General features: G+C 35.7%; 2 protein-coding genes across 2 annotated transcripts in view; one reads left to right on the forward strand and one right to left on the reverse strand.

The window, feature by feature from the left end:
- Positions 1 to 25,541, reverse strand: part of LOC139120144 (regulator of G-protein signaling 12-like) — a 435,920-nt gene that overhangs the window by 332,597 nt on the left and 77,782 nt on the right. The gene's annotated exons all lie outside the window — the stretch shown is intronic.
- LOC139120151 (probable E3 ubiquitin-protein ligase DTX3) lies at positions 16,550 to 20,884 on the forward strand. The gene is made up of 3 exons (XM_070684310.1): positions 16,550 to 17,279; positions 20,118 to 20,335; positions 20,754 to 20,884. Exons 1-3 carry the CDS (start codon positions 16,893 to 16,895, stop codon positions 20,821 to 20,823), a joined length of 675 nt encoding a protein of 224 aa, XP_070540411.1. The 5' UTR covers positions 16,550 to 16,892; the 3' UTR covers positions 20,824 to 20,884.

Consider the following 25,541-nt stretch of genomic DNA (forward strand, 5'->3'; position numbering starts at 1 on the left):
GGATTACCCGAAATTTCAGAGTTTAAATTCTGATGAAATTCCTCCGACACCTCACCCCAACATCCCACCCCCGACCATATATAATGATGGCTCCCTTAAAGTCAAAGCCAGGAATTAGAAAATTTGTCAGCAAAAGGAAATTTGTAAATTTTGTAAACTTTGATAAGTTTATATGTCAATCATTACTGAATGCATCAAAATAAGGATTGCAGTCCCAGAGTATTATGAACATTCACGAGTGTGATTCAACTCCATTGCAGAACAGGCTGATCCAATATACTTTTTGTACACAATGGGTGTCAAGAGGCTTTTCCCAGTGTCAAGATGTACATCCATCTATAGACAGATCTTGTTCCAGTCATAACTTAATCAAAGTAAAACTTAAGTTGCCCACGCGGTAATAGTTGAAAAAATGCAAGATTTAATTGAACAATAGAATTTGTCACAATACAAATTAATACCAAACGAAAAGTATTTGTGTACCTATGACATAAAAACAGGCATGGGATCTCTAAAGTTCCATGAGCTCAATGAAAGACCAAAATATTTTTATTAACATTACATGACACATAAATATAATCAGTCTTTATTCTTAGAATTGATAAATAATATGCATTATTCAAGTAACACCATACAATGCTATAGAAAGAACAAACTTAGGAAGTTACACAACAACTACAATAAAGTTAGAAAAATCTAAACCTATATATGAAGTGTAACTTTGAAATTTTGTGTAATTGCAGTGTATAACGAATGATTCTAGATTTGTGTTGTTTTGTTGGACCATTAGCCGAAGTACAGAATTTCATAAATCTAAGTATAACCAATGTACCCGAGAAGTTTAATGAAATGCCTTTTGATACACTTCCTTATTAAAAAGTTTCATTACATATGCAAATAATCTATGGATTAAAATTTCATAGATTACTGCAACCAACACTAGATATGATCAACAAATGGCAAGGGACCCATTTAAATTGTTGCACTGAATACTGATACATAGCCTAATTACAGAAATTAATTAAACAAGTAAATGAGCTTGAATCAAGAATCTCACTGTCCGTGAACCGTTTATGTGTTGAATGCTACAAATGAAAATGAAAGCCCAGGAAACGGAGAATGAAGGGCTATACAATTTACATTTGTGTACATGTAAAATCCGAATCGGGTCAAGTATAGAACTGGTGAAGTCATTGCCATGGTGTGTTGTCTTTATTGTCTGGCCCGACACCGTTACGCTAAAATTACCAGGAGAATACTCACTAGATGAGTATTATTGTAATATTGCATCAAATTGTTACGCCAAGATCGGATCCATACAGGTGGTAGAATCTGCATGCCGAAGCTGAACTGAACGGAACATTGCAAGCATAAGCTTAATGTAAAATGTAGCCAAACGGATACGACGATGTTCGATCAATTTACACTGTTACCTCGCACTCCCCTCCTGGTGGAAAATATTGATAAGTGCATCACAAGGATTAACAAAACGCGGTAAAACCTCGCTTTCATTCCCGTAACTGCGGGAACAGCAACACGAGTGTGACAGAACTATTGGTTCAAAGTGAGAATAATAATGAAGCCTATTGGCTACAAAGTCTTCCAAAGCCATGCGTTATTAACAAAGTCTGTTTCGATGTTCACACGGTGACGTCATACAACTTTAGCATCGCATTTGAACATCGGGCTATTACATGCAAAATACGAAACAAATGAAAATTGTTACGAACAACTATCGACAATTTCACAATCTTGCACGAACAAGACATACATCTGAACACAGTGGCGATATACGACACCGTTCAGGCCTCCGGCCCATGGCCATGGATGGTGTCCACAAATATTGATCCGCTACAGAGTTGTGGTTTATTCGTGAATGTTCATGACCCCGGGGCCGCTATCCGTGACTGTGATGTTTGACAGATGTCACATTAATGTATCACAATCAAATTCATGTTGCTGACAAATCGCTGTAATCGGCAGATTTTAGATTATATTCCGGTCAGAGCAAAAAGTCTGTCCGGGTTCTCGGAATTCAGTCTGCTTTACTCAGAAAAATACCACTATTCTCCATAGTTACAGTGCAAATTTCGGCCTTGACGTGTGAATATTCCAATCTGCGGTCTTCGAGAGACAGAGACTATGAATTGAACTTTCTCTCGTATTAACACTTTCACTGCGTAATTAATTTTTATACGTGCATTCCTGTGCGTAGTTTTCTATGGGTATACGGCCTTATAAATATTGATTTACATGCATGTGCTATATCTTTGTAATTATTTGAGTATTCGGGACAATTTTTTCAGTGAGTATTGCAATATGACAGTGCATCATAAAAATGCACAAAGGTCATGTGACACGCCTTGAAGATCACGTGATCATGGTGGCCATATTGGATTTTACAAAAAAAAAATCAAAAAATGTTGCATTTTTTGTTATTTCAATATATAAATGTATTTTTCTCAGCGAAACACTTTAAAAATTACCACTTACGTTTTATCATCTCAAATTCAGTAAGAGGAACACATACGCTGAAAACATATTCCACGTGAATGAGATTAATATTCATATTTATTACAAGTTCATCTTCGAACAACAGGTATCATCTGACATTCAAAGACAGCTATGTTCTATGTAAGCTTATATACTGGTTGCCAGTCCGATGTGTAATTGTCATTGATAGACTGATGCCGTAAAACATCCACAGGATACCCCATCAACGTTTGTGATGTCAGTCACCGGTCCTTTGTCGCACTTTGTCGCATGCTCAGATTGCCAACCTTCCTGTCAGTGTCTTGCTTGCGATCTCTGTGTTTGCACAGCTGGTTTGGGAACATATTCAAGTTCTGTATTAGAGTTGTAATTTGAAATTTGACTTCCGCCATCTCGTCGAGTTCAGTTTAAAGATCAGTGACAATTCCACTATTAGTGTCTAGAAAAGCATGCTCAAGGGCTTTGTCGGTGTTAAACTGTGCCCGCATCGCCATTTTTAAATACCCTCTGAGAGAAAAACAACCACCGATCACACGATCCTTACAAATCACGGCCGAGAAATGACCGAATATGGCGGCATTTGTTTACAAATTTGGCGCGCATGCTCATTTAGGTTTGACCTCTACCTCGTAAACTACGCTAGGCTTGAGGAAATAGTCAACAAACATGATGTAGATCAAACAAAGCCAACGTTTATCGAACGCATATAAACGCGTATGTTCTTGGCGCGTTTACGCGCCTCCCGCAGTCTGGCCGTTGGCGCAGAATGCGCCCTCCCGCGGTGAAAGTGTTAAAGGAATTTGTTTTGGCGAACGCGGTTGTTGTTACATGTAGCTGGTTTGCCAATTTGGGTTTCACGTTAATTACACGCCCGTACAGGACAAATTGCCAAAATATTTTGCTTCAATTTCACGATCACTTCACCAATGCGACCATCTAACGTTTTATTCATTCGAATCACTGTTTTATAAGTCCGCTGAGATTTAGCGACTCAAATTCTGCGGGTCATATAAAACATGGCAGGAACAAAAACATAGAATTACAAACACAATAACAGTCGAACATCGAGCGCGAGCTGGTGAACGTATACCGAACATACAGCTCCTTGTAAAATAATACAAAATGATATCATTTAAAGTGGTAAGCTGGACAGAGAGAGAGACAGAGAGAGAGAGAGAGAGAGAGAGAGAGAGAGAGAGAGAGAGAGAGAGAGATGTGGATGAACTGGTAACTCTCACGTTGACTAACATACCACAAAGATGCCACAAAAAAGCCGATCGACTTTTTCCACTGAACACTGAAATGTTAACATTCAAACGAAATACACAAACTCACTTTTATTTTTTGGAGCCTGGGGCAATCTATAAAGCGGCATAAAGCAAAATCTGTATTGAGAAAAGCGGTATAGAGATATTTTCGTTCTAGGCAAAACATCAACTCGGAAACTGCAACGGTATAAATATCGCATGTGGCAGAAGTTATCGGAGCTATCTATGCTTACTTTATTTGTAGTCCTGTGATCAGACGTGACACCTCACACTCTGAAAAAGCCATAAAATAACTTACCTGCTGTACGTATGTTCCCAACATATCACTGTACTGCCTTCAAAGAAAGCTACGTAATACACTGCCATAGTTATATCGATCACGGCTAGCACGTAACTATGTCAGCGTTGGATCAACTCTCGCCACCTGTTCTGTTCACCACACCGCTGACTGTATGCGTTCGCGCACTTGATGTTGCACGTGATCTAGGGCTGGATCGTTTTGTACTATAAGGTGGGGTTTTGAATACTGTATAACTTTTTGTCGCTATAGGACATTGCCACCGAGGCAGTGGACAACCCAGTGATTATTCAAAAGTAGCCATGGCATAGAAATGTCAGAAAACATACTTGGAGTTTAGTCAGTTTCCTGAAACTTCCACAAGTGATTCAACGAAAGATGCTTTATTGAAAAAAATACCATCCCATCATGCTTTATTTTTAGAGAACGTGACGATTGTAGGTTTTCCTTTGAATAGCCGCTGATGCAAAAATGCTGACTTAGCACTTTTTCCACAAGTTTTAATATATCAAATAGGTGGCATCTTTGTTATTGAATCAGTAACTTCATATATGTTGTTTATATCGGAAATAGTACATGTAGTGATTAAATAACAATATTTTTATCCACCATGGTTATTTTTTTCTTTATAAGGGTCAAATTTGCAATAAAGTCGTGTTTGGTGTTTGGTACTCAAAATCATTGGGTAATTTGTGATTTAATGTAAATTATCTCAAAAAGCAGAATGACAACACCAATTTTTTCTGGTCATAATATAATTCTCACCCTTCCAGCTAAAATATGTGTGATTTCTAGAACAAATGACAATATTCTTGGAATTGGGCAGTCCTCAACCTAAAATCAATAATAAATAAAATGTTTTTATGCCATTATTGGCTGTTTACTTAGGGCTATGGATAATTAAATCAATCGCACGGCAAACGCAACTTCTACATTTAGGGGGAGAGGGTTTGGCTGTATTTTGATTATCGTGTGCAAAAATTGCACTACATGTTTTTTTATCGCAACATCTCGCTACACGTTTTTATGTATTACAAAATATCGCTCTTTTGTTTTGCGTATACCAGGCCAGAGTGGCATGCACTGGCGCTACACCATTCTTTTGACATATATGTGGTTCAGTGCATGTTTAAAATAACGTACCAATCATTTTGGAAATACTGTTTCAATTCATTTCATTCTATTGGTTGCGTCATTGTCAAGTTTTCGCTGAACAGAGATTGATTTTAAACGGGGTATACCAGGGTGATGGGAGTGTATAATGTTTGATTTCATACATAGCGACGTAATTACTGATTATAGGTATGCTGATGCAGAGTGAGGATGAGACTTGGTTAGATTTTCACCCTTCCAAACTTTCGTTTAGGAGGGGTTGAGGGCAACACAATTAGTTATGTTTACCATGCACAAGCTTTAATTATCCACGGCCTCTTAGGCTTTTAGGCAATTACTCTTCAATTAGGTTTGCTGTCACAAAATAGACATGAAAACGCTATTATGAGCAATATAAGACACTTACATTAGAAATATTCCTAAATTTTGTGAAGGTTTTGACCGTGGGTAATTTTCCCCGACATATTCACAGCATTGTATTTATGGTATTTACACTAGATATGAAATGAAAGTGCTCCTGTGTTATTCTATATGTTGCTGTTGTCTGTAATTTGACACTTTTTTCCAAGGTTATGCCATTAGATTTTAACTTGATTGAAATGCTTATGTTTAACATCACTAGCAATATCCATTGTGTATAGCTTCAATTTAATATCTAAATGTGAAAGATCGGAAAATATGTGAAATTAAAATTAGATGTGGAAATTGCCGTGCCTAATCGGTTCTATACACAAGACAGTGAAACAAAAAATACACACTACTACGCAAATCACCAATATATGAACGATGTGTGGAGTTGCTTTCCCTTTATTAACTAATTTCTTTCACTTCTACCATAACAGTCCGTCCAGTTAAGGTAGTTATATGTGCAAATCGGCAGATATAGGTGATATCAGAATGCTAAATGTCTTTCACCACGGTACGTAATCATATCATCAAAATGGCAAAATTCTTAAACTTTTGTCATATTCTTCCTTCATTCCTTCTTGTCCCTATTTGGTAAAAGCATTTAATATGCAAACTACTAAATGCATATTTAAAACTGTTACATTGAAATATTAGTGTCGTATCATAGAATCATCAATATACATGGCATTTTGTCGACTTTGGTCATCTATACAGATATATATTCCAAATTAGAAAAGTCTCCTAAAAACCTTAGTTACTTATTAGGTTTGTAAAAATGCTAAATGACTTTCACTTATGTTATATCAGAGTATTTTCAATTTATATAGCAAGTTTTGTCAACTTTGGTCAGTCCATCCAGATGTATATCTGAAATAAAGAAAGTTCATTACATATACAAACAAACAGTAAATTGTCAAAATTCTTAAAAAAGGCAAACAAACAGACAAACACTAATACAGACATACACAGAGAATTAAAAACATCAGTACCACAATAGCTCATTCGAATGAACACACGAGCTAAAAATCGTAGTCACAGTAAATACTATTTACCCAAGTCCTGTGTGCCCCACTCCTCATAATTTAGTGCATCCTCCCTTTCTATGTAAATGAGCAAAAATAAGTCAAAATATTACTTCAAAAATTAATTTCTGCTGGACTATAAAACCAACAAACAACAAAACTTTATCAGATCTAGTTTCCATCCTAAAGATTCTGTGTACCTAATTTCATGATATTTGATGAATGAGTTTGAGAGATATGACCCATAACACACACAGACAGACAGACAGACATACACATACATACATACATATTACAGACACACATACAGACTAACAAACGCCACCCTATGACAGAGGCCCACTTAGGTGGGCTACGCCCACCGCGTGGGCCAAAAACCATTTGTCAGAATGTCATGCAATCTGGTACATAGCATCATCAGGGTAAGATTTAGATACGATAGTTGTTCACATTAATGAATTTATGCATTAAGCTAAATTTCAAGAACTACTACTAACACCAAATTTCACCCTGTCCAGGTACTCAGACTGTCTTATAGGGTATCTATGCAGTCTATGCCGTCACTTACAGACTACAGGTTTATTTGCATATTTGATGAATTTCTCTAACAAGGCTGTATATCAATACTGAGGGCATCAATTTTGACAGGACTCATACTATATAATTATATATTGATCATTAGAAGTGTTCATGATGTAAGTTAAATGAGCATGACAGTACCGGTATAATTATTAACTCATTTACATGTTTAATGACTTTCTGTAACTAGGTTTGAGGGCACACCTCTGCCATTAATTTATCATTAGGGGAAGACTGCATTAAGGTGGCGGTAAAGGCTAGAGAGTCAGTTACAAACTTCAATAAAACTATTTAAACATAAAAGTTGTCAATATTCTCTGTGGAATAAAAAAAACCTAGACATTTTGGGGTCAAAGGCATTGCAGAGATATAGCCCGTTGAAACTTCTGAAAAACTGACCAAATAAGAGGAAGTTGGGGAGTCCTTAGTGTATTAACTATGGTAGAGGTCCCCTAGCTTTTAAAAAAATGTTTGAAAAGGGAAAGTAATTTTTTACTGTTTTTCAGGAAAGTTTGACAAGGCAGTGCTTGCATTCAGAATGCGTGACTGCTATTGTAAATGCATTTTTAGATTCTTTGAGTGTCAAAGAGGTGTCAAAAGTGAGATTAACCAAAAAGACTGCTCTGTGACTTCAAAAGAGGGGTGCAAATATGGCTTTTTTTCAACATTTTTACAGTTTTCCTACATAATTTTATACCAATTTAATCCAACCTTTGAAATGAGATATGGACATGGAATTTTTACAGCCTATTAACAAGGTTACAGATAAGATTTGTACGGCACCATTTTCCTGTATTTGAAGTTCTTTTTGAAAAATCACATTTTGAAATTTGAAAGAATTTTTAATAATTTTTTGATATGTAAACCAATGTAAAATCATAAAAACAAATTTTATTTACAAATCCTGCCGTCAAAATCTTACTATTAATACTGTCAACATATTTATAACTAATTTGGTAATATTAATACTATCCAATTATTATTTAATTCAAATATGTAAAAAAATATGAAAAATTAGATTTTAATATTGATTGGTGTCATATCTCAAAATCATGGCTACAAATATACAATTTTTATATTCTTTAGAGAAAGTATTAACAAAGAGACTTATCCTGAAAATTTGAACTAAATATCTTGATTCTAACACTTGAAACTTGACGTTAACTCTGAGAAAAGAATTGGTGCAAAAATAGCCTTTCCAACCACCTTAACTTGCATGGCACCTGAAACCCGAGTCCTTGCCTGAGCAACTCGGGTGACAAACAGAAGACTTTTAATCCCCAAGGTGTGAATGTTCCATTGTTATGTTTATCTTATCCAGCTGGTGCTATTGTAGTGCCATTGTAGGAAAGGCAGGTCTGTGAAATTGATCCTCTAGGGAAGGAGGGTATTCCTACGTTAATGGAGCTTTCCAGTAATGTCATACATAGGTCTAATTATGTTGTAAGTTTGAGGAGCATAAACATTGTAATTATCAACTAATTCACATATTCAGTGAGTTTTTAGTCCCGCGGACGAAGTCCGGCGGGGACTTATAGATTGGGTCCCGTCCGTGTGTCCGTCCGTCTGTCCGTCCGTCCGTCCGTCCGTCCATCATCAACAGTTTCTCAGATACTGCTTAACCAATTTATTCAAAGTTGGTACAAGGACATTGACCTATGTCATATATATGCATGTCGATTTGTTTTGTGATACGATCCAATATGGCCTCCAGGCGGCCATTTTATTACGATTTTTTTCATGTACAGCGCCATAACTCAGACATGTTTCAACCGATTTTATTCAAAGTTGGTACGAGGACAATGACCAATGTCATACATATGCACATTGATTTGTTTTGTGATACGATCCAATATGGCCGCCAGGCGGCCATTTTGTTTGATATTTCATGTACAGAGCCATAACTCAGGCATATCTCAACCGATTTTATTCAAAGTTGGTACAAGGACATTGACCTATGTCATATATATGCATGTCGATTTGTTTTGTGATACGATCCAATATGGCCTCCAGGCGGCCATTTTATTACGATTTTTTTTCATGTACAGCGCCATAACTCAGACATGTTTCAACCGATTTTATTCAAAGTTGGTACAAGGACATGGACCAATATCATAGATATGCATGTCAATTTGTTTTGTGATATGATCCTATATGGCTGCTTGTGCAGCCATTTTGTTGTGATTTTTTTGTGTACAGAGCCATAACTCAGGCATATCTCAACTGATTTTATTCAAAGTTGGTACAAGGACATTGACCTATGTCATACATATACACATTGATTTGTTTTGTGATACGATCCAATATGGCCGCCTTGTGGCCGTTTTTTTTATGATTTCTCATGTCCTGAACCATAACTCAGACATGTATCAAGCAAATTTATTCAAAGTTGGTACAAGGACATTGACTTATAGTATACATATGTACTTTGATATAAATATGTACTTTGATTTGTTTCTCGATAAGGTCTGATATGACCACACGTTGGCAATTTTGTTATGTTTTTTTTTCATGTCGAGAGCCATAACTCTTGCAAGTCTCAACTGATTTTATTCAAAGTTTGTAACTGGACATTGAAATATGTCATACATATACATGTTGATTTTTTAAACAGTAAGATCAAATATCGCTGCGTGGCGGCGATTTTGTTACAATTTTCTCATACTGAGCCATAACTCAGATATATTTCCACCAGTATCATTCAAAGTTAGTACAAGGACATTGACATATTTCATACATGCTCGTCAATTTGTTTCACGTCATGTAGCAGTATCATGTCAATTATTGAAGTTTCATAATTAGGCTGATATGTCAAGAAATACTGCATCAAATTTCATGAAACTTTGTACAGATGTTAAGCTCACATTGCTTCAACAGTGAAAAAGACATTTATCAGTGTCATTTTAATTAATTTGTAATTGCATAATATTATGTAATGAACTTTCCTAATTAGAGTGATATATCCACAAATACAACGTCAAATTTGATGAAACTTGATACAGATGTTGATCTCATAGTGTTGTAAATACTGCATTAAACTTTATGAAATATGGTACCGGTGATAATCTATTAGTGTTAGGATAGTATGGAAAAATGTTTTGCAACATCCTGGCAACTAATTCCCAGTTGACTCATTTAATGACCTTTGGGATAGTGGCCTACATTGCTTTTATGTTTTTCATCACCATGGAACTCATTCTTGGCCATTGAATGCCATCTGTATCAAAGTATTTTTATCACAGGACCTGTAATCAAAGTACCCATTAGCAAGCGGGGACTGTGTCATCAACGATGACTTGTTCTAATTAGGCTATCTGTCATTAACTAAGAGCACAATTGACCGAAACTTTACCATTCATTAGTCTTATTCAGATCTAGGTATTTTGAAAATTTTGTGAGCAGGAGATTCTTATTGCTGGCTCATTTGCATAATTAATTAATTTCTTAAATTAAGTTATATATCAATATTCAGTGCAAAGATTTTGACTGAACCTCTGCCATTTGTCAATCATTATCTGATGCTAGTTGCAGTAAGTTTCTGACATTTTAATTTGTAGCTGATTTGCATATTTTGTAATAAGGCCATGTATCAAAATGAATGGACTGCATTTGATTGAAATTCTTTTTGGACATACAGGTACTGGTTATATTTACGTTGACTTACACTAAAGGTTTAATTAATATGAATTTATACTGACCGACAGCTTATTTGCATGTGAAATGAAATTCTGTAATCAGACTATGTCAAAAATGAATCTGATATTTATAATAGAATTTAATATGACTTCTAGGCTTCATCAACTATGCTTACTTTAAGTCATGCCTGAAGTTTATGGGTATCACATCTTATAATTAGCTCATTTACAAATGACTTTTTGTAATCAGACCATAAACAAAACTGAATGGAGTTGATTTGATCAGACTTCCGAGGTGCATTTGACATACTTTTGCCTATGAGGCAAGTTTCATTAGAATGATATGTTTTATATCATACCTTAAACCGGTGTGCGGGGTATAAAAGACCCCTAACTCATCGAAAATTCATAATGGCGCTTGAGTGACAACTGGCAACAGCAAGATAGACAGCTCCGAGAAAATCAGCCGAAGCGATTCTCAAACAAACATTATTGGCATACGATAAACATAGACTGTTTCATAAACACGTAGGCCATACATGTATCCGCAAAGTTTCACAAAGCCTTTTAAAATTACGACGATTAGGGGAAAAATTGCTTTCATAAGGAAGGAAATGGCCCCCAGGGAACAGTCCTTCCGCGATTCAAACAATTGTCAATCATTCAGTGACGCGCAGAGGTGTAAACTGGTCAAACATTTGCTGTGCATACGAGAATAATTACGATGTAAACAAACCATGTGTACGCTTAGAGTTACATGGATATTGGCGTGCACACAGGATGAAAACTTCGTGGTTGTCATAAACTATTTTACTAACAAGCGTTTATGATGCACAGACATCGCGAAAGTGAGTGACTTAGCAAGAGATGAGTCAGTACCGGTACGATGTTTCCTTGCAAAAAGTGCATACACTGTATTTTACAGAACTGCAGGCAGAGTACATAGTTTACAATGACATCGAAAACAACTACCGGTTAATATTAAAGCATGGCGGTGGCCCCCATGATCAATTTGATTAAAGTCAGTCAAAGAGAGCCACTTTTTTAAACAGCCCCCCCCCCCCAAATCTACGGCCGAAAGTACCGGTACGCTACAGTCGCTTTTGATATAAATGCTAGCCCTGAAAACGGCCGTATGGTTTGTACATGTACACCTGATGTACACGTGTTCTCACACATGGCAATGACATGTCGTGTTCGGAGGGTTGGTAAGGTTTTGACATACCGGTTGCCCCAGTAACGTTTGGACTTCTGTTATGAGAATGAAACAAAGCTTGTAAAGACATCAAAACAGTATTTGTCAATGTCAGTTCAAGCTGAGCAAGTGAGCGTCGACGCGTCGTCACCCGATCTTCTTCGAAAGGCTTAGGCCTATTGATACGTGTGTCCGAGATCGGCTCATTGAGTTGGCACTACATCGTATGATTTCGACAAAGGTGGGACTTAATTTCTTCAATAACGAAGATATCTTTGAACCCAGTCCGTGATTCATCCCATTGCTCCGAAAATAAATATAACTCGTGATTAGTTGTCTGGGATCACCCTCAAAGCACCGAGCAGCGACCTCGATCGCTTACAGATATCGTGGTACGCGAGATTCATGGAAATCTCGATCCTTCCGTGATGTAGTGAACTTATTTTTTTATTTTTAGCGATCGGCCATGACGTCGCGTCGTTCACCTATTTCCTACCATTTTCCTGACCGTGTTTCTCAGTCAATGTTTAGATCGGTAATTTGTGATTTCAACATACGAAATTGCCAGCTTCGGATTATTTTTAATGTTTATGTTTATTACTTTCTTGATGATTATTTCCACAGCGTACGGCGCCATTTCCGTATGTAGATATGGCGGTCAGCAGCCAAATCATTCTCGAACGATGACATGACCCCGAAACTTCAGAAAATCAACTCAGCAAAAACTTCAGTAGATCAACTCAGCACGCTCCTGTTTTTATGAAATTGATATTTTTTCCTTCTTTCTTTTTTCTTTCGCGTATTGCGAAGGCTGTACCTAAGCTTATAGTCAGAGCGTGAGTTGAGAGCAAACATATTACCCAGATAATGCGAACGATAGCAGCCGTTACCAACAGACTCATTATGCAGAGCCATGCCCCAAAACGCCCATCCAAACTTGGCATTAATCCGGATCCCGGTCCATTTCGCCCCGGGCTTTAATCATTTTATCATGTTGAAAGTTTGATGTATGACACATCATAAATAGTTTTTTTTTCATATCTACATTTATGATTCACTGTATGTAGTTAAAATATCAAAGCTGAATACTCTGAACTTTAACATGTTCCAAAGTGATGAATGACTTTTGTTTATGTCAAATATTAAGTATGGTGAGAAGTATCAAATATGACACTGTATAGCATACACAAGTATGGATAGACACCTTTTCAGTAATATATGCTTCCATGCCATGCTTCAAATTAAAATACTTTATAATAAATGTATGACTATCTTATCTCTCGTCAAAATTGTCAAATGCAACTTATTAAATGTAACATGTCATTCAGAATCATTTCCATTGTTGTTGACCTTCGGCGTCACTACTGTTAATGAGGACTGTCATTCTTAATTTTTTTTTTAACATACAAAATACAAAAGTGTCATTAAAATAAAAAAAATATAATTTTCCCTTTGTCCTCTTCACAGATTTCTGAAGGGGTGATTTATGACCGTTTGTGAATGTAAATATTTAAACTGAAGAACATAAGCATAATTACATGGACGAGGAATGGAATACAAAAAAATATTTTTGCTGTATTAAAGAAATATTTCTTGGGGTATTTCTGCACAACTTGACAGACAAATAGTGACAATATTTGATATTAATACTTCACCCCAGATGTAACATAATTGTGAAATCACAATTGTACATGTTGACCACATTTAATAAGAATTATAGCTTGCAGCATTTGCCTTCGGGGATTGTAGAAATGACTATGATAGATACTCTTTCAAACACGACAGCTGGAATATTTGACGCACAAGCATTATAATTGTGAAACATTCATGCAAATCAACCCATGTAGGATCATTAATATTACAACACAAATGATTCCAATTTTACACTTTACAAGTTTAAATTCTGTAACTTTTATTACAGCTGTTACGTAAATTCCTAATTTGTTCTCTGTGTGGCACTGTATAATGTCACTTGAAAATGCAAATGGGATTTTGAAATTAATTAATCTTGCTTCATTCACTCAGATAAAAGAGAATGACTAATACTCATTTGTCTGTAATCAATGTCAGTAGAAGTATTTGGTAACTTCAGATATCCCTCACTCATGCTTGTGTTTTCATCCTCAGAGTTAAATATCATGGCACACACAAATTGCTTTCTGTTGATGAATATTTATAGTGACAGTCCTACTGTCAAACAAGTGTTGTACTTGATCTTGCATTTTTGATCCGTTGCAGCATAAGCAACTGAAGTTTTCCTTTGGCAATGGTAGCTTCAAAGTACAGTATATCAATTTCAAACTTAATTTCTATTTTTGTACGTGACCGTATGATTCAATTTCTTGTTCTCTGTCACATAGTGTAAAATTTATGTATCTTCTAGGGTAACCTACACTTGATACATACAATGTATTGTTTGGTATCCTACCAGAGATGATGCAAATCAACAAATCAACTGCACCATCTGATAGAATGTGCATGGCAAATTATTTTGAACTATTAGAGACAGTAAGCAAAGTCATGTATTAAACTTTTTTTCTTTCTGCTTCATACAGAGCCTGCTTGATAGGACCATATTTCACCAGGTGGCGGCAATGCTGCTGTTCCAAATAATACCATTACCAAAAGAAGAAGCAAAATCATTGGCTGAACGGGTTCTTCGGGGATCTGGTGTGACAATCAAAGATGATCATGCTGTGATCACTGGAACTTTGACGAGGCTGAATGAGCTGAATATGTTATTGGTATCGGAAGTAAAGAAACTGGATCCAGCTGATGCAGACTCTTTCGACTATGATGTAAGTTGTCACTTGAATAAGGTTTTCCACACTTAATGATACCTAAATGGGTCTTCCACCAAGCAAAGTGAATAAATTTTCTTTTTTTGTAATCATTCACATGTAGGTTTTCCTGATGTTTACAGGAATAAGATATTTTAATTGACCCCCCCCACACACACACACACACACATCACATGTCACACACAGAAATTCAAATACTCATAAACATCAAATAAAGCTATGAAACACTAACAACTGAATTAATAGACAGAATAAAACTTCCTATCCAATCATGGATGGATAAATTGAATAAATGAAAATAACAGAACTGGCCAGAAAACAGCAATTAGTAAAATTCAAAAGCAATTAATGTTACTTTTTGTAATAAAATTCAGGGTCCACACACTTATGGAGAATCCTTTGATTTTAAAGCATTCTCATGAGCCAGAGCATAATATCCGCTCCAACAGGTTGTGCTAAGCTGTTGCTGTAAAGAGGCACATGGTTTACAACAATGATTTTAAAGACTCTTTGAAAGTCTTTTAAAAGTCCTTGAAAATGAAATTAAGCCCTTGAAACAACATTGAGTCCTGAAAATCCTTGAGTGACAAAGCCACCCATGACTTTCTTAATCTATGAAATGATCAGTCTTGATATCATAAAAAAATAATATGTAAAAATGAGTTATCAAAAAAATTATACCATAAAAATGATACTTTGGCCTCAAAAGACCCTGAAAATATAAAAATGACAATTGTATGGTTTAGTTGTCTCAGTGTCCTTTCATTACAACTACTGTCAAATTTGCTGTAAAGGGTATGGATAGAGTCTGCCACGATACAGTATGTCTGCCTTAATCCCTCAGACGATGATGTGGGGAACATATAGTTTAGGCTCCACCTGGAGCTGTTTATGTGGCATGTTTGAAACAAAGTCTTTCAAACCTGGCAAAAAGATAATACACTTTAACCTATATAAGTACATCTTAATTTATTTCATTACATGTGTATGATCAAATTTGCTGCCACCTGGTCACTGTGTTACGATTATTTTCCCAGCCATTTTGTATTGCAAATGATCAATATGCTATGACATATTTTATTTTTCCTTTTCAGGATCTTATTGATGTAATCACAACTTTAAAATTAGATGAATTCTCAGTAACAATAGATAAAGCAAAGAAACTCTTTAAACAAGCTGTAGAGAATGTTAACTTAAAGATAGTGGAGAAGAAAGATAACACAATCCGTATGAAAGGAAAGTTACATGATGTAATGAAAGTTAACCATAATTTGATATCATTGATGGAAATGCCAGGTAATAAGGATGGTGCCATTGCAACCAAACAAAATGATAATATTGCAGTTGGCACAACACTAGAATCAGATAAAGCAAAAAGCGAGTGCAGGACATGTGGCATGGAAAGTTTGAATGAGGTTGTTCAGAAAGGGCAGCCTTCAAATACAAGAGATGTTAGCTCTTCTAAATCAAATTACGATAATCAGACCTATCACTGTTCAGGTCAGGGTCAATTGTCTGAAATCCCACAAAATGGGAGATATGCACTTCACAGTAAAAAGGAGGAGCAATTGGATAAAGCCACAAAATTATTTGAACAAGCTGTTAAAATGGAAGTTCAAAATCCTGAATTGCAACCAAAAGTAAATCAAAAGCAAAAAACAAATGATGAGAATAAGTCTCTTGATGCAACAAATGTTTCATCAAAACAAGCCACTGTTGAGGCAAACATTTTAGCGTATGTGTTTCATGTTTACAGCCATGTGCTCAAAAATATGGAGAAAGATGGTTCTGTAAAATTTATTTGGAATGGGGGTGATGATGTCATTGTAGAGGCAGTTGAGGGGCAAGCCAAATGTTCAGAGAAAGATGTTGAGAAAGGATATGAAGCATTTGTTTCATTTGTGCAGAAACATTCAAAAATAACAGGAAAGGATATAGATCTCAGAGAAAAGAATGTGCAAGCTCAAAAAATAACTGATGCCATAAACTACACCCATGCTAAACACAATAAAATACTACTCAAAATTAAAGAGAGAGGGTGTTTAATATTCTTGGTGAAACTGATGAAGTAAAGGTTGCAATGGTAACATTCTATAATTACCTTGGCCTATCGACCAGGGCCAACCAAGGAGCAGGTCCAAAGTCAACCACAGGAAGCACCTTTAATTCTAACCCCCAGGTTGGAAATGGAACTCTAACTGACAGTGACTGTGCTATATGTTTGAGCAAACTCAATAAACCTACGGAGTTACCATGCAGACATAAATTTTGCAAGGACTGTCTTGATCAAGCAAAGAAAGCCCAAGGTCCAACTTGTCCAGTGTGTAAACATGTATTTGGAGTAATCATTGGTAACATGCCTAAGGGAACGATGACTCATCGATTTGATGTATACAGAGATATTCCAGGATACCCTAGAGTTGGTTGCATAGTGATAACTTATTACTTTGCAGATGGAAAACAAGGGGTAAGATTTTAATCTAATTATTATTGTCCTAGGGGAAAACTAGTATTTGATGCTCACTAATGACTAAATATAAGTTGTTTATCATTTAAAAGACAGTGTACAGGATGACATAAATATTGTAAATTGTAATCTCTAAAGATAGCAAACATGTCCTCTTCATGTAGTTGAGTTAAATAGGCAGTAAATCTTGCATCTTTTTGGGTGCAGATTTGTCAATTTTGTTAGCAAAAAATTACTCAGATTGTTTTCATTACGGGAAGGCTCCATTAACTTAGGAATACCCTACTTCCCTATAGAGGATCGATTTCACAGACCTGCCTTTCCTACAATGGCACTACAATAGCACCAGCTGGATTAGATAAACATAACAATGAAACATTCACACCTTGGGGATTAAAAGTCTGTTTGTCACCCGAGTTGCTCAGGCAAGGACTCGGGTTTCAGGTACAAACGTGTACCATGCAAGTTAATGCAGTCGTCCCCTAATCAGTCCGGGTCAGCTCCAAAATTGGAGACGCTATAATATTTTCCCCCCCTCATTAGCCAATCAGCGGCCAGCCCGCCATCAGTAAAAATTGTATTTCCTGGCAACCTCCACATGCGTCCTTCGTTACATATGCCATACTGTGTCGAACTCCCGCGCCGTATTCTGTCATAATGTCGAACAGTTGTGTGGCCACTCTGTCAAAACACAATTTCAAAATCGCGTACCAGTTTTATTCTGGCTAAGACAACCAAACCCATATATCGCTGTGATTCCTAGACTCTGGCTTGAAGTCCTGCGAAACATAAATCGTGTACCTACACAGATCGTTCAGAATACCCCATTTGTATCGGAGATGGCAGCGATACAAATTCTACCGTATGGGGAACAGTTGTGTGGCCACTCTGTCAACACATTTTCAAAATCGCGTACCATTTTTAGTCTGCGTTTGATAACTACAAAACAGGTATCGTTTTAAAGCTCTGACGTTGCTCTTCTTTCTTGCAAAATGTTATACGCGTACCTACACAAATAACCTTTATAACAGTATTTCTAATAGAGATGACAAACATCCACAAAATGATTCTCGGTACTTGAGCGAAATCGATAACTGGGGTAGAAATGAATCGTCAATATTTCGAATATTTGTTCACTAATCGGACTCCTTGTTGGACATGACCTTCTGCAGAACACGTGGATTATGTTGACTGTCGAAATTCGTCGAAATTCACAAGACAGGGGCTTAATAAGCGCCCCAAAACTGCCGATCACACTTGGTTGGTAATTTGTGACCCAGCATGACCTGTACTTTATTAATGATGTAATCTGGTCGATGATTGGCTGAATGCCGGAATACATTGTCATAATGAGTCTCCAATTTTGGAGCTGACCCGGACTGCTAATGTGAAATTTGGTTCGCAGGGTCTTTATTATAGTGCTTTTTACGTAATTGTTTGTCACAGTTTAACTTACAATAGTGCAACTACCGGTATACCTGTACAGCCTGTCACCAGTGTAAATAGATATACAAATGCCATAAATTGTGTTTATACTCTATCATCAGTGCAGTAAGATATTAATTTTCAATATCACATTAGTCAAAATAATCAAACCAACAACAGCCAAGTAATTTCAGTCGGCAGGCCACAGAATGAAATTAACAAGCACCAATTTTATCTCAAGAACTGCAATAAGACTACGACTCAGAGGTAAAAGTGCAGAGGACAGTGGTTTAGTATCCAAAAAATCTTGTTGTGCTGTTCATCTCCATTTGAACAATATAAAATGAGGTCATTCATAGAAACTGAAATTCATTACCTTTTGGACAAGCAGTTTCAGAGGAGATTTTTGGAAAAGTAGGCAAAAATTACAAAAGTATTATAAAAAAACTTAAATATGGAAATTTTTCTCTAATTTTCGTAACCCTTAATGAGTAGGACATCTCTTGAAAGCTACAAATAGCAAATCTGGAATAATATTTGACCAGTGGGACCTCAAATGCTTTTCTTTGAACAATACAACAAACTTTGCTCCAAAATAATGGCGTATGAAAATATACTCATCATTTACAAACTTCAGTACAAATCATTCTAAGTGACTTGGACATCAAATATAAAGATTTCTGAGCAGTGTTTTCTGAGAGGTAGAGCAAAGATTACAAATGACAGAATCTGCAACCTATCTACCCAATAGCTCTGTGTCTGTGAGAAAGAAGCTACTTTTAGGAGAAATAAATTTTCAATCACTGCAAGGTGATAACATTTGCTTGAAGTTGCCCATTTTTGCTACAATCATAATGGCCAGCAAACTCAAACAGCACAAATTAGCAACCTATTGGAGCATTAACAATTTATCCCATGAGGGCATCTCATGAGGCCAGTTAGCTATTTTTTCCTAAAATTTTCATGGCTGTAGCTATATGCAGTATTTGGGTATAGATAATGTGATTTTTTTCACCATTAGAACCACTGAGATCATGCTACAGGTACATTGAACCAATTGATTTGTTTCAAAACATATCACCAAACCGTGTTCACTGACTCGGCCATTAACATTTATTTTTTTATGTCCAAAGCCATTGCTTATGTTCATAGGTGAATTGTGTGTTATTTCCCAATGTGAATTTCATCTACCATGTACCAATGGCCAACATGCTTAGTAGGTAATGTGACATCATGTCAGATAACCAAATGTTCACAATTGACCTTGGTTAAACATGCGTATTAATCATGCGTCAACTTGTATAGTACAACTCCACACAATAAATGCAATATGATATTTTCCCGTTCTTATGTGAGTCTTATTGTATTGAATCCCTGAAAATTCAACTGACACCAACATCAATGTCATTGCAGAAGAACCATCCAAACCCTGGCAAGAGGTACACTGGAACCACTCGTACTGCATATCTACCAAACACTACAGAAGGACAGAAAGTGTTGAGTCTCTTAAAAACAGCATTTGATCGTCAACTCACTTTCACCATTGGTACATCAAGGACAACTGGACTTACAGATATGGTAACTTGGAATGATATCCATCACAAGACAAGCATTCATGGTGGACCTCAGAAGTAAGCATGGTTGTTTTCAATGAAAGCAGTTTTGAATTCACTATGTATGATTTAAATAAAAAAGCAATGGGTGAAGGCTTTACAATTGATCAAAGTTGAGTAATATTCTACAATATGTCAAAATGATAAACCTTTCTCTACAATTTTGTCTGATAATTAAATGCATCCTTACTTTCTACATAAAAGACCTTAGGCAACATATTTGGGCACAAATGGTCCAGATTGTTTTTCAATAGTATGGCAATTCTAATCAGGTCATTTACTTTGGATAAATATAATTTTTCCTTCGTTGTAATGAATGCGTCCAGGAAATCTAGTGACTTTGCCAATGGTAAGTTAACTGCAATGGGTGCGTAGAATAAATTATAGCTTACTGTACAGTAATTAATAAAATTTTATAAATTTCATGTTTCCACAGTTTTGGTTACCCGGATCCAGACTACCTGAGTCGGGTCAAGGAGGAGTTGGCAGCTAAAGGCGTGAAATGAAGGAATTTGTTTTGATGTACTGAAGACCTAATGAACTCAATCCCTTTATCTAGATTAAATGTAAATAATTGAAATCACAAAGGCAACAAAATGTCAAAATTCAGTTACCAATGGTAGACATTAGACATCTTTCCATAATGGCATAAACTAGTAGAAAACCATACCCAAGGGGTTTTTTTGATATCCAAGTCTGTTTATGGTGATTTAAAAATATTTATTGTTAAATTTAAAATTGCAACATTTGATTTGAGCCAAATAGGCAATTTACTTTCCCGCGTCTTGGGATCACGTCGGACGTACTTTTGATGATGGCGTTGTAAAGTTTTCACTGTTCAGACTTTTCTCCTGACATTACCTGGCAGATTGCCTTTAATATATTAGCTCCAAGACATGTCACACGTACTCTGACACCGCCTCCGCTACATGTTCTTCCGAACATTCTGATACAGAATTCCGCCTATATAATTTGAACGTCACACTCAAATATGCGGCAGTTGCAAACAACCTGTCAAGGGACATCATCAAGTCGGGTTACAACCAGGCCCGAACTGTACCTGCTCAGTCATTGAAATTCCCAACACTGGCTTCAACAGCACCCCAGCCCAAAGTTACCCCAGAGCTCGCTGTGTTGCACGAAAAAGAGAGACAACTGATGCAGGAGAGAGCTGTATTGTTACAGAAGAGAGAACGTCAAGCCCTTGAAGAGTGCATTGAACAACATTACAATAAGAAGTCACTATGCTACACATCAAGGATTCCAATGTCACAGCCGGCAACAGCACTGCTGATGCTCGCCACACCAACCAAACTCAATCTCCGGGGGACACAGGTATACTTAAGGTTATAGGGTAGTTACCAGACTTTAAAATGAAAACTAGGAAAATCTTACACGGAAAAAAAACTTATACAAGGAAAAGTAATATTCCAACTGCTTTTGCGAGGGACAAATCTAATCATTCTTCTATGTTGTAAAATTGAATTATCTGATGTAAAGACTTAGTTGCTTTCTACTGGCAAGAGACAATGGAGAGCCATGACTTTGGAGTTTTTATGGAAGATTCAAGATCCTTCTTACACAGTATTTATCAAGTACTTATTTTGTTTTTTCTCTTGCAATTATTCTCAGCTCATCTGAGGAATTCATAGAGTAATGGTTTCTTCAATAAGAGGTGTTGACTATTTTAACAAAGTTTTACATTTTTACCATTTGAAATGAAGCAGAAGTCATGTTTGCTGTAAACTTACACACTCTTCTGCATTGTAATCACAAGGAAATGGTATATAGCAGCCGTTACATTATTACCAATATGTACTGTACACAGATGCATCTGGTACAACCCTGGTTATGATTGTACTGCTCATGAGTTGACAGAAGTCAGGGCCAGCTTTAATACGCTAGTTTTCTGATGTTAAAGGGATGTAAGGAAAGTTAAGGAGACAGTGAGTTCCAGTACTATAAATCTACAATGCCACTTCATTAATTAACTCACACATGAAATAGAAAAACTGATAGACATGGCCTTGTGAATAATTATGAAACTTTATTGCCAATTTACATCTTTTAAGGCCTAGTAATACTGCTGTGTCAGTAGCAGTGCATTTATGTATCCTTTGTAGCTCACCTGATGTATGGCCAAATTTTAATGGTAAAACAAAGGTGTAAAAGTGTGAAGGGTTCAGGTTTAAACTATTTTTCCATTCATCTTTGAAACATGGGCAATACTGCAACAGCAGTAGCGTGGCAATTTTGCAATATCAACAGAAAAATGAAATGCAATTTTATGAAAATGTAGCTGCGTTATTATCATGGCATGCTTCCATTTTCAAGTCATAGATTTAGTATATAAAGAAATTGGAAATTTTCTGTACTTTTTCATTATTTTGTTAGTTAATTTTCTCTGAAACATGACAACCTGTGATAGAGTAATGGTTTCTTACACAAGTCAACCTAATGATATATCTATGTTCTAATATATTATACATCAGAAAGGGAAACCTTTACTTCAATTTAAACTGTTTGTTTTACAATTTTCTTACCATCATCATTGTAGTATGTATGAATATGTTCAGTATGGTAGAAGGTTCATAATATGAGTACTATTACTTGCATACCTTTGAAAGTAAAAGATTTGAATGGGATACCTATGTATTGAACCAGTAAACAAGTTTTTATGCCTTTTTAACTTACTCATTGTAACTAAATGCGATATACTGTACATAGACAGCCATGGAAATTGAAAAAAATATATTAAACAGTAATTGAATGAAATTCTTAGCAATTCTACCACTCGAAAATTTTCAAAATCACTTGATTATACCTAACATATTTACCAAAATATAGAATCCAGTGGATATGAATTGTTATAATATTAAAGTTGTGCAGATGATAATTGTGTATTTTGCAGATGAAATTAAGCTGAGAATTTCAGTTTCACTGTCTTTCGACATCCCTAAATAAATTTTGAAGTTTTGTAATCAGTTTTGAAAGTGTAACATCCACAGTTTGTACATTGCACCATTCTCTGTTAACGTTTAATGAATACTTCATGGATGCAGTTATAGATACACTTTGTACATAGTGCTCATCTTTTGCTCACGTGTTTACACACGTGAGCATATGTCGCAGCGATGTCTGTCTGTCTGTGTGTCTGTCTGTCTGTCTGTCCGTCTGTCTGTCTGTCTGTCTGTCTGTCTGTCTGTCTGTGTGTCTGTCTGTCTGTGTGCTCAATATCTCAAAAACGGCTCATCAGATCAGAATCAAATCTGGTAAATAGATTCAGTTTGCAAATGGCAAGAACTGATTAGTTTTTGGTGGGTGTGGCTTGCTTACTTTTTGCTCATTTGAATAATTAATGATTTTAGAAAAAACGGATATACATTGAGAACGACTGCACACAATTTGATGAGATTTGCTACAAATGTTGATCACATCAAGATATATCAGCTGTGCAAGTTATTAAGGGGTGACGTGAAAGATAATTACTAATTTGCATATTTAATGAAATCTACTAATTAGGCATATATATCTGAATTTACTCGATCAAAATTGACGAAACTTGGTATGCATATTGAGGATACTATGATTTAACATTACTGAAAGTCAATAAGCATTTTTACTTCATCCAAATCCTAATTTGCATATTTAATGACCTTTTGAAATTAAGGATATATATTTGAATTTACGTGACCAAAATTGATGAAACTTGCTATGTACATTAAAGATACTATGATAGAACATTATTAAATGTCATTAAGCATTTTTACTTCAGCCAATTCCTAATTTGCATATTTTATGAACTTTTCTAATTAGGGGTATTTATCTGAATTGACGAGACCACAGTTGACGAGACTGGCTATGTACATTAAAGATACTATGATAGAACATTATTGAAAGTCATTAAGCATTTGAACATTAGCCAATTCCATATTTGCATATTTAATGAACTTTCATAATCAGGGATATTTATCTGTATTGACTAGACCAAAGTTGACGAAACTTGCTATGTACTAAAGATACTATGATACGACGTTACTGAAAGTCATCAAGCATTTTTACTTCATCCAGCTCCTAATTTGCATATTTAATGAATTTTTGAAATTAGGGATATATATTTGAATTTACATGACCAAAATTGATAAAACTTGCTATGTACATTAAAGATACTATTATGTAGGCTAACATTATTGAAAGGCATTAAGCATTTTTGCTTCAGCCAATTCCTAATTTGTGTATTTAATGAACTTTCCTAATTAGGGATATATACTTGGATTTATTTGATCAAAGTTGGCATAACATGCTATGTACATTGATGATTATACCAGGTTATACCAATATTGATAGTCATTTCGCACTTAAGTTTTCGTGTCAGCTAATTTATAGTTTGCATATCTAATGAGCTTTCAAAGTTTGGAATATATAGTTTGAAGGACTTGACCAAAGGCATGCAATTACACTTGCTATATAAAGTGGTGATACAATGACAGTAGTCAAAGAAATTAATTATTTCTATTTCAGCTAATTGCGTATTTGAATACTTAATGACCTATAAAGTTAATCTGTGGTGAATATTGTTCATTATGTTGATCATAATACTTTCAATGAAGTTGCAAACATGTGGCAAAGGTTCAAATTTACACATAACTTCAATATATAATGAAACACGTGAGCGTTTACAGTTCATATCTGGTATATGTTTTATTGATTAACTTTTAGCACACAGGCATTGCAACTGAAGTGTTCCAATGGCTTAATTCTTCAAGGCAAAAGAAAGATCAGCACCTTTATTTAAGTACTAGTATAGTGAAGTAAACAATGGAGATGTTACAGGACTGTAAATTTGTATATCATATTGTTTGACAGCTAATCATTTTGAAATTGGAAGCACAGATTTCACCTAAATTGTCTTATTTAATCTTATTATACATGATGTTTAAATATATGATATTTATCAGATTCTAAGAATCTCGTTTAGACATATAGTGAGGTTGATTGCTGTTAATATTGGCACACCAAAAACAATTATCAGCATTATTCGTTTACATAAATTAATTGTACATGTACAGTGCACAATATTTGGGTTTGTTTCATTATCTCAACAAATGGTAGTGCACTGGGCAGGTGGTAATTACTGTGATATTGATGATACCTTTGCCATCATCAGTATGACTGTCATGAGCACCATCCCATAGGTGGGCAAAAATTGTGATCTTACTCTTGC

The sequence above is a fragment of the Ptychodera flava genome, chromosome 20 (genome assembly GCF_041260155.1).
Source record: "Ptychodera flava strain L36383 chromosome 20, AS_Pfla_20210202, whole genome shotgun sequence".
In the NCBI taxonomy this organism is placed as follows: domain Eukaryota; kingdom Metazoa; phylum Hemichordata; class Enteropneusta; family Ptychoderidae; genus Ptychodera; species Ptychodera flava.

What these genes read in the sequence shown, in the direction of transcription:
- LOC139120151 (XM_070684310.1), top strand. Translation starts at nt 16,893, where the DNA reads ATGGTAACATTCTATAATTACCTTGGCCTATCGACCAGGGCCAACCAA. An exon ending in TTGCAGATGGAAAACAAGGG is followed by an intron (nt 17,280 to 20,117) that starts GTAAGATTTTAA and finishes ATGTCATTGCAG; the next exon opens with AAGAACCATCCAAACCCTGG. An exon ending in ATTCATGGTGGACCTCAGAA is followed by an intron (nt 20,336 to 20,753) that starts GTAAGCATGGTT and finishes ATGTTTCCACAG; the next exon opens with TTTTGGTTACCCGGATCCAG.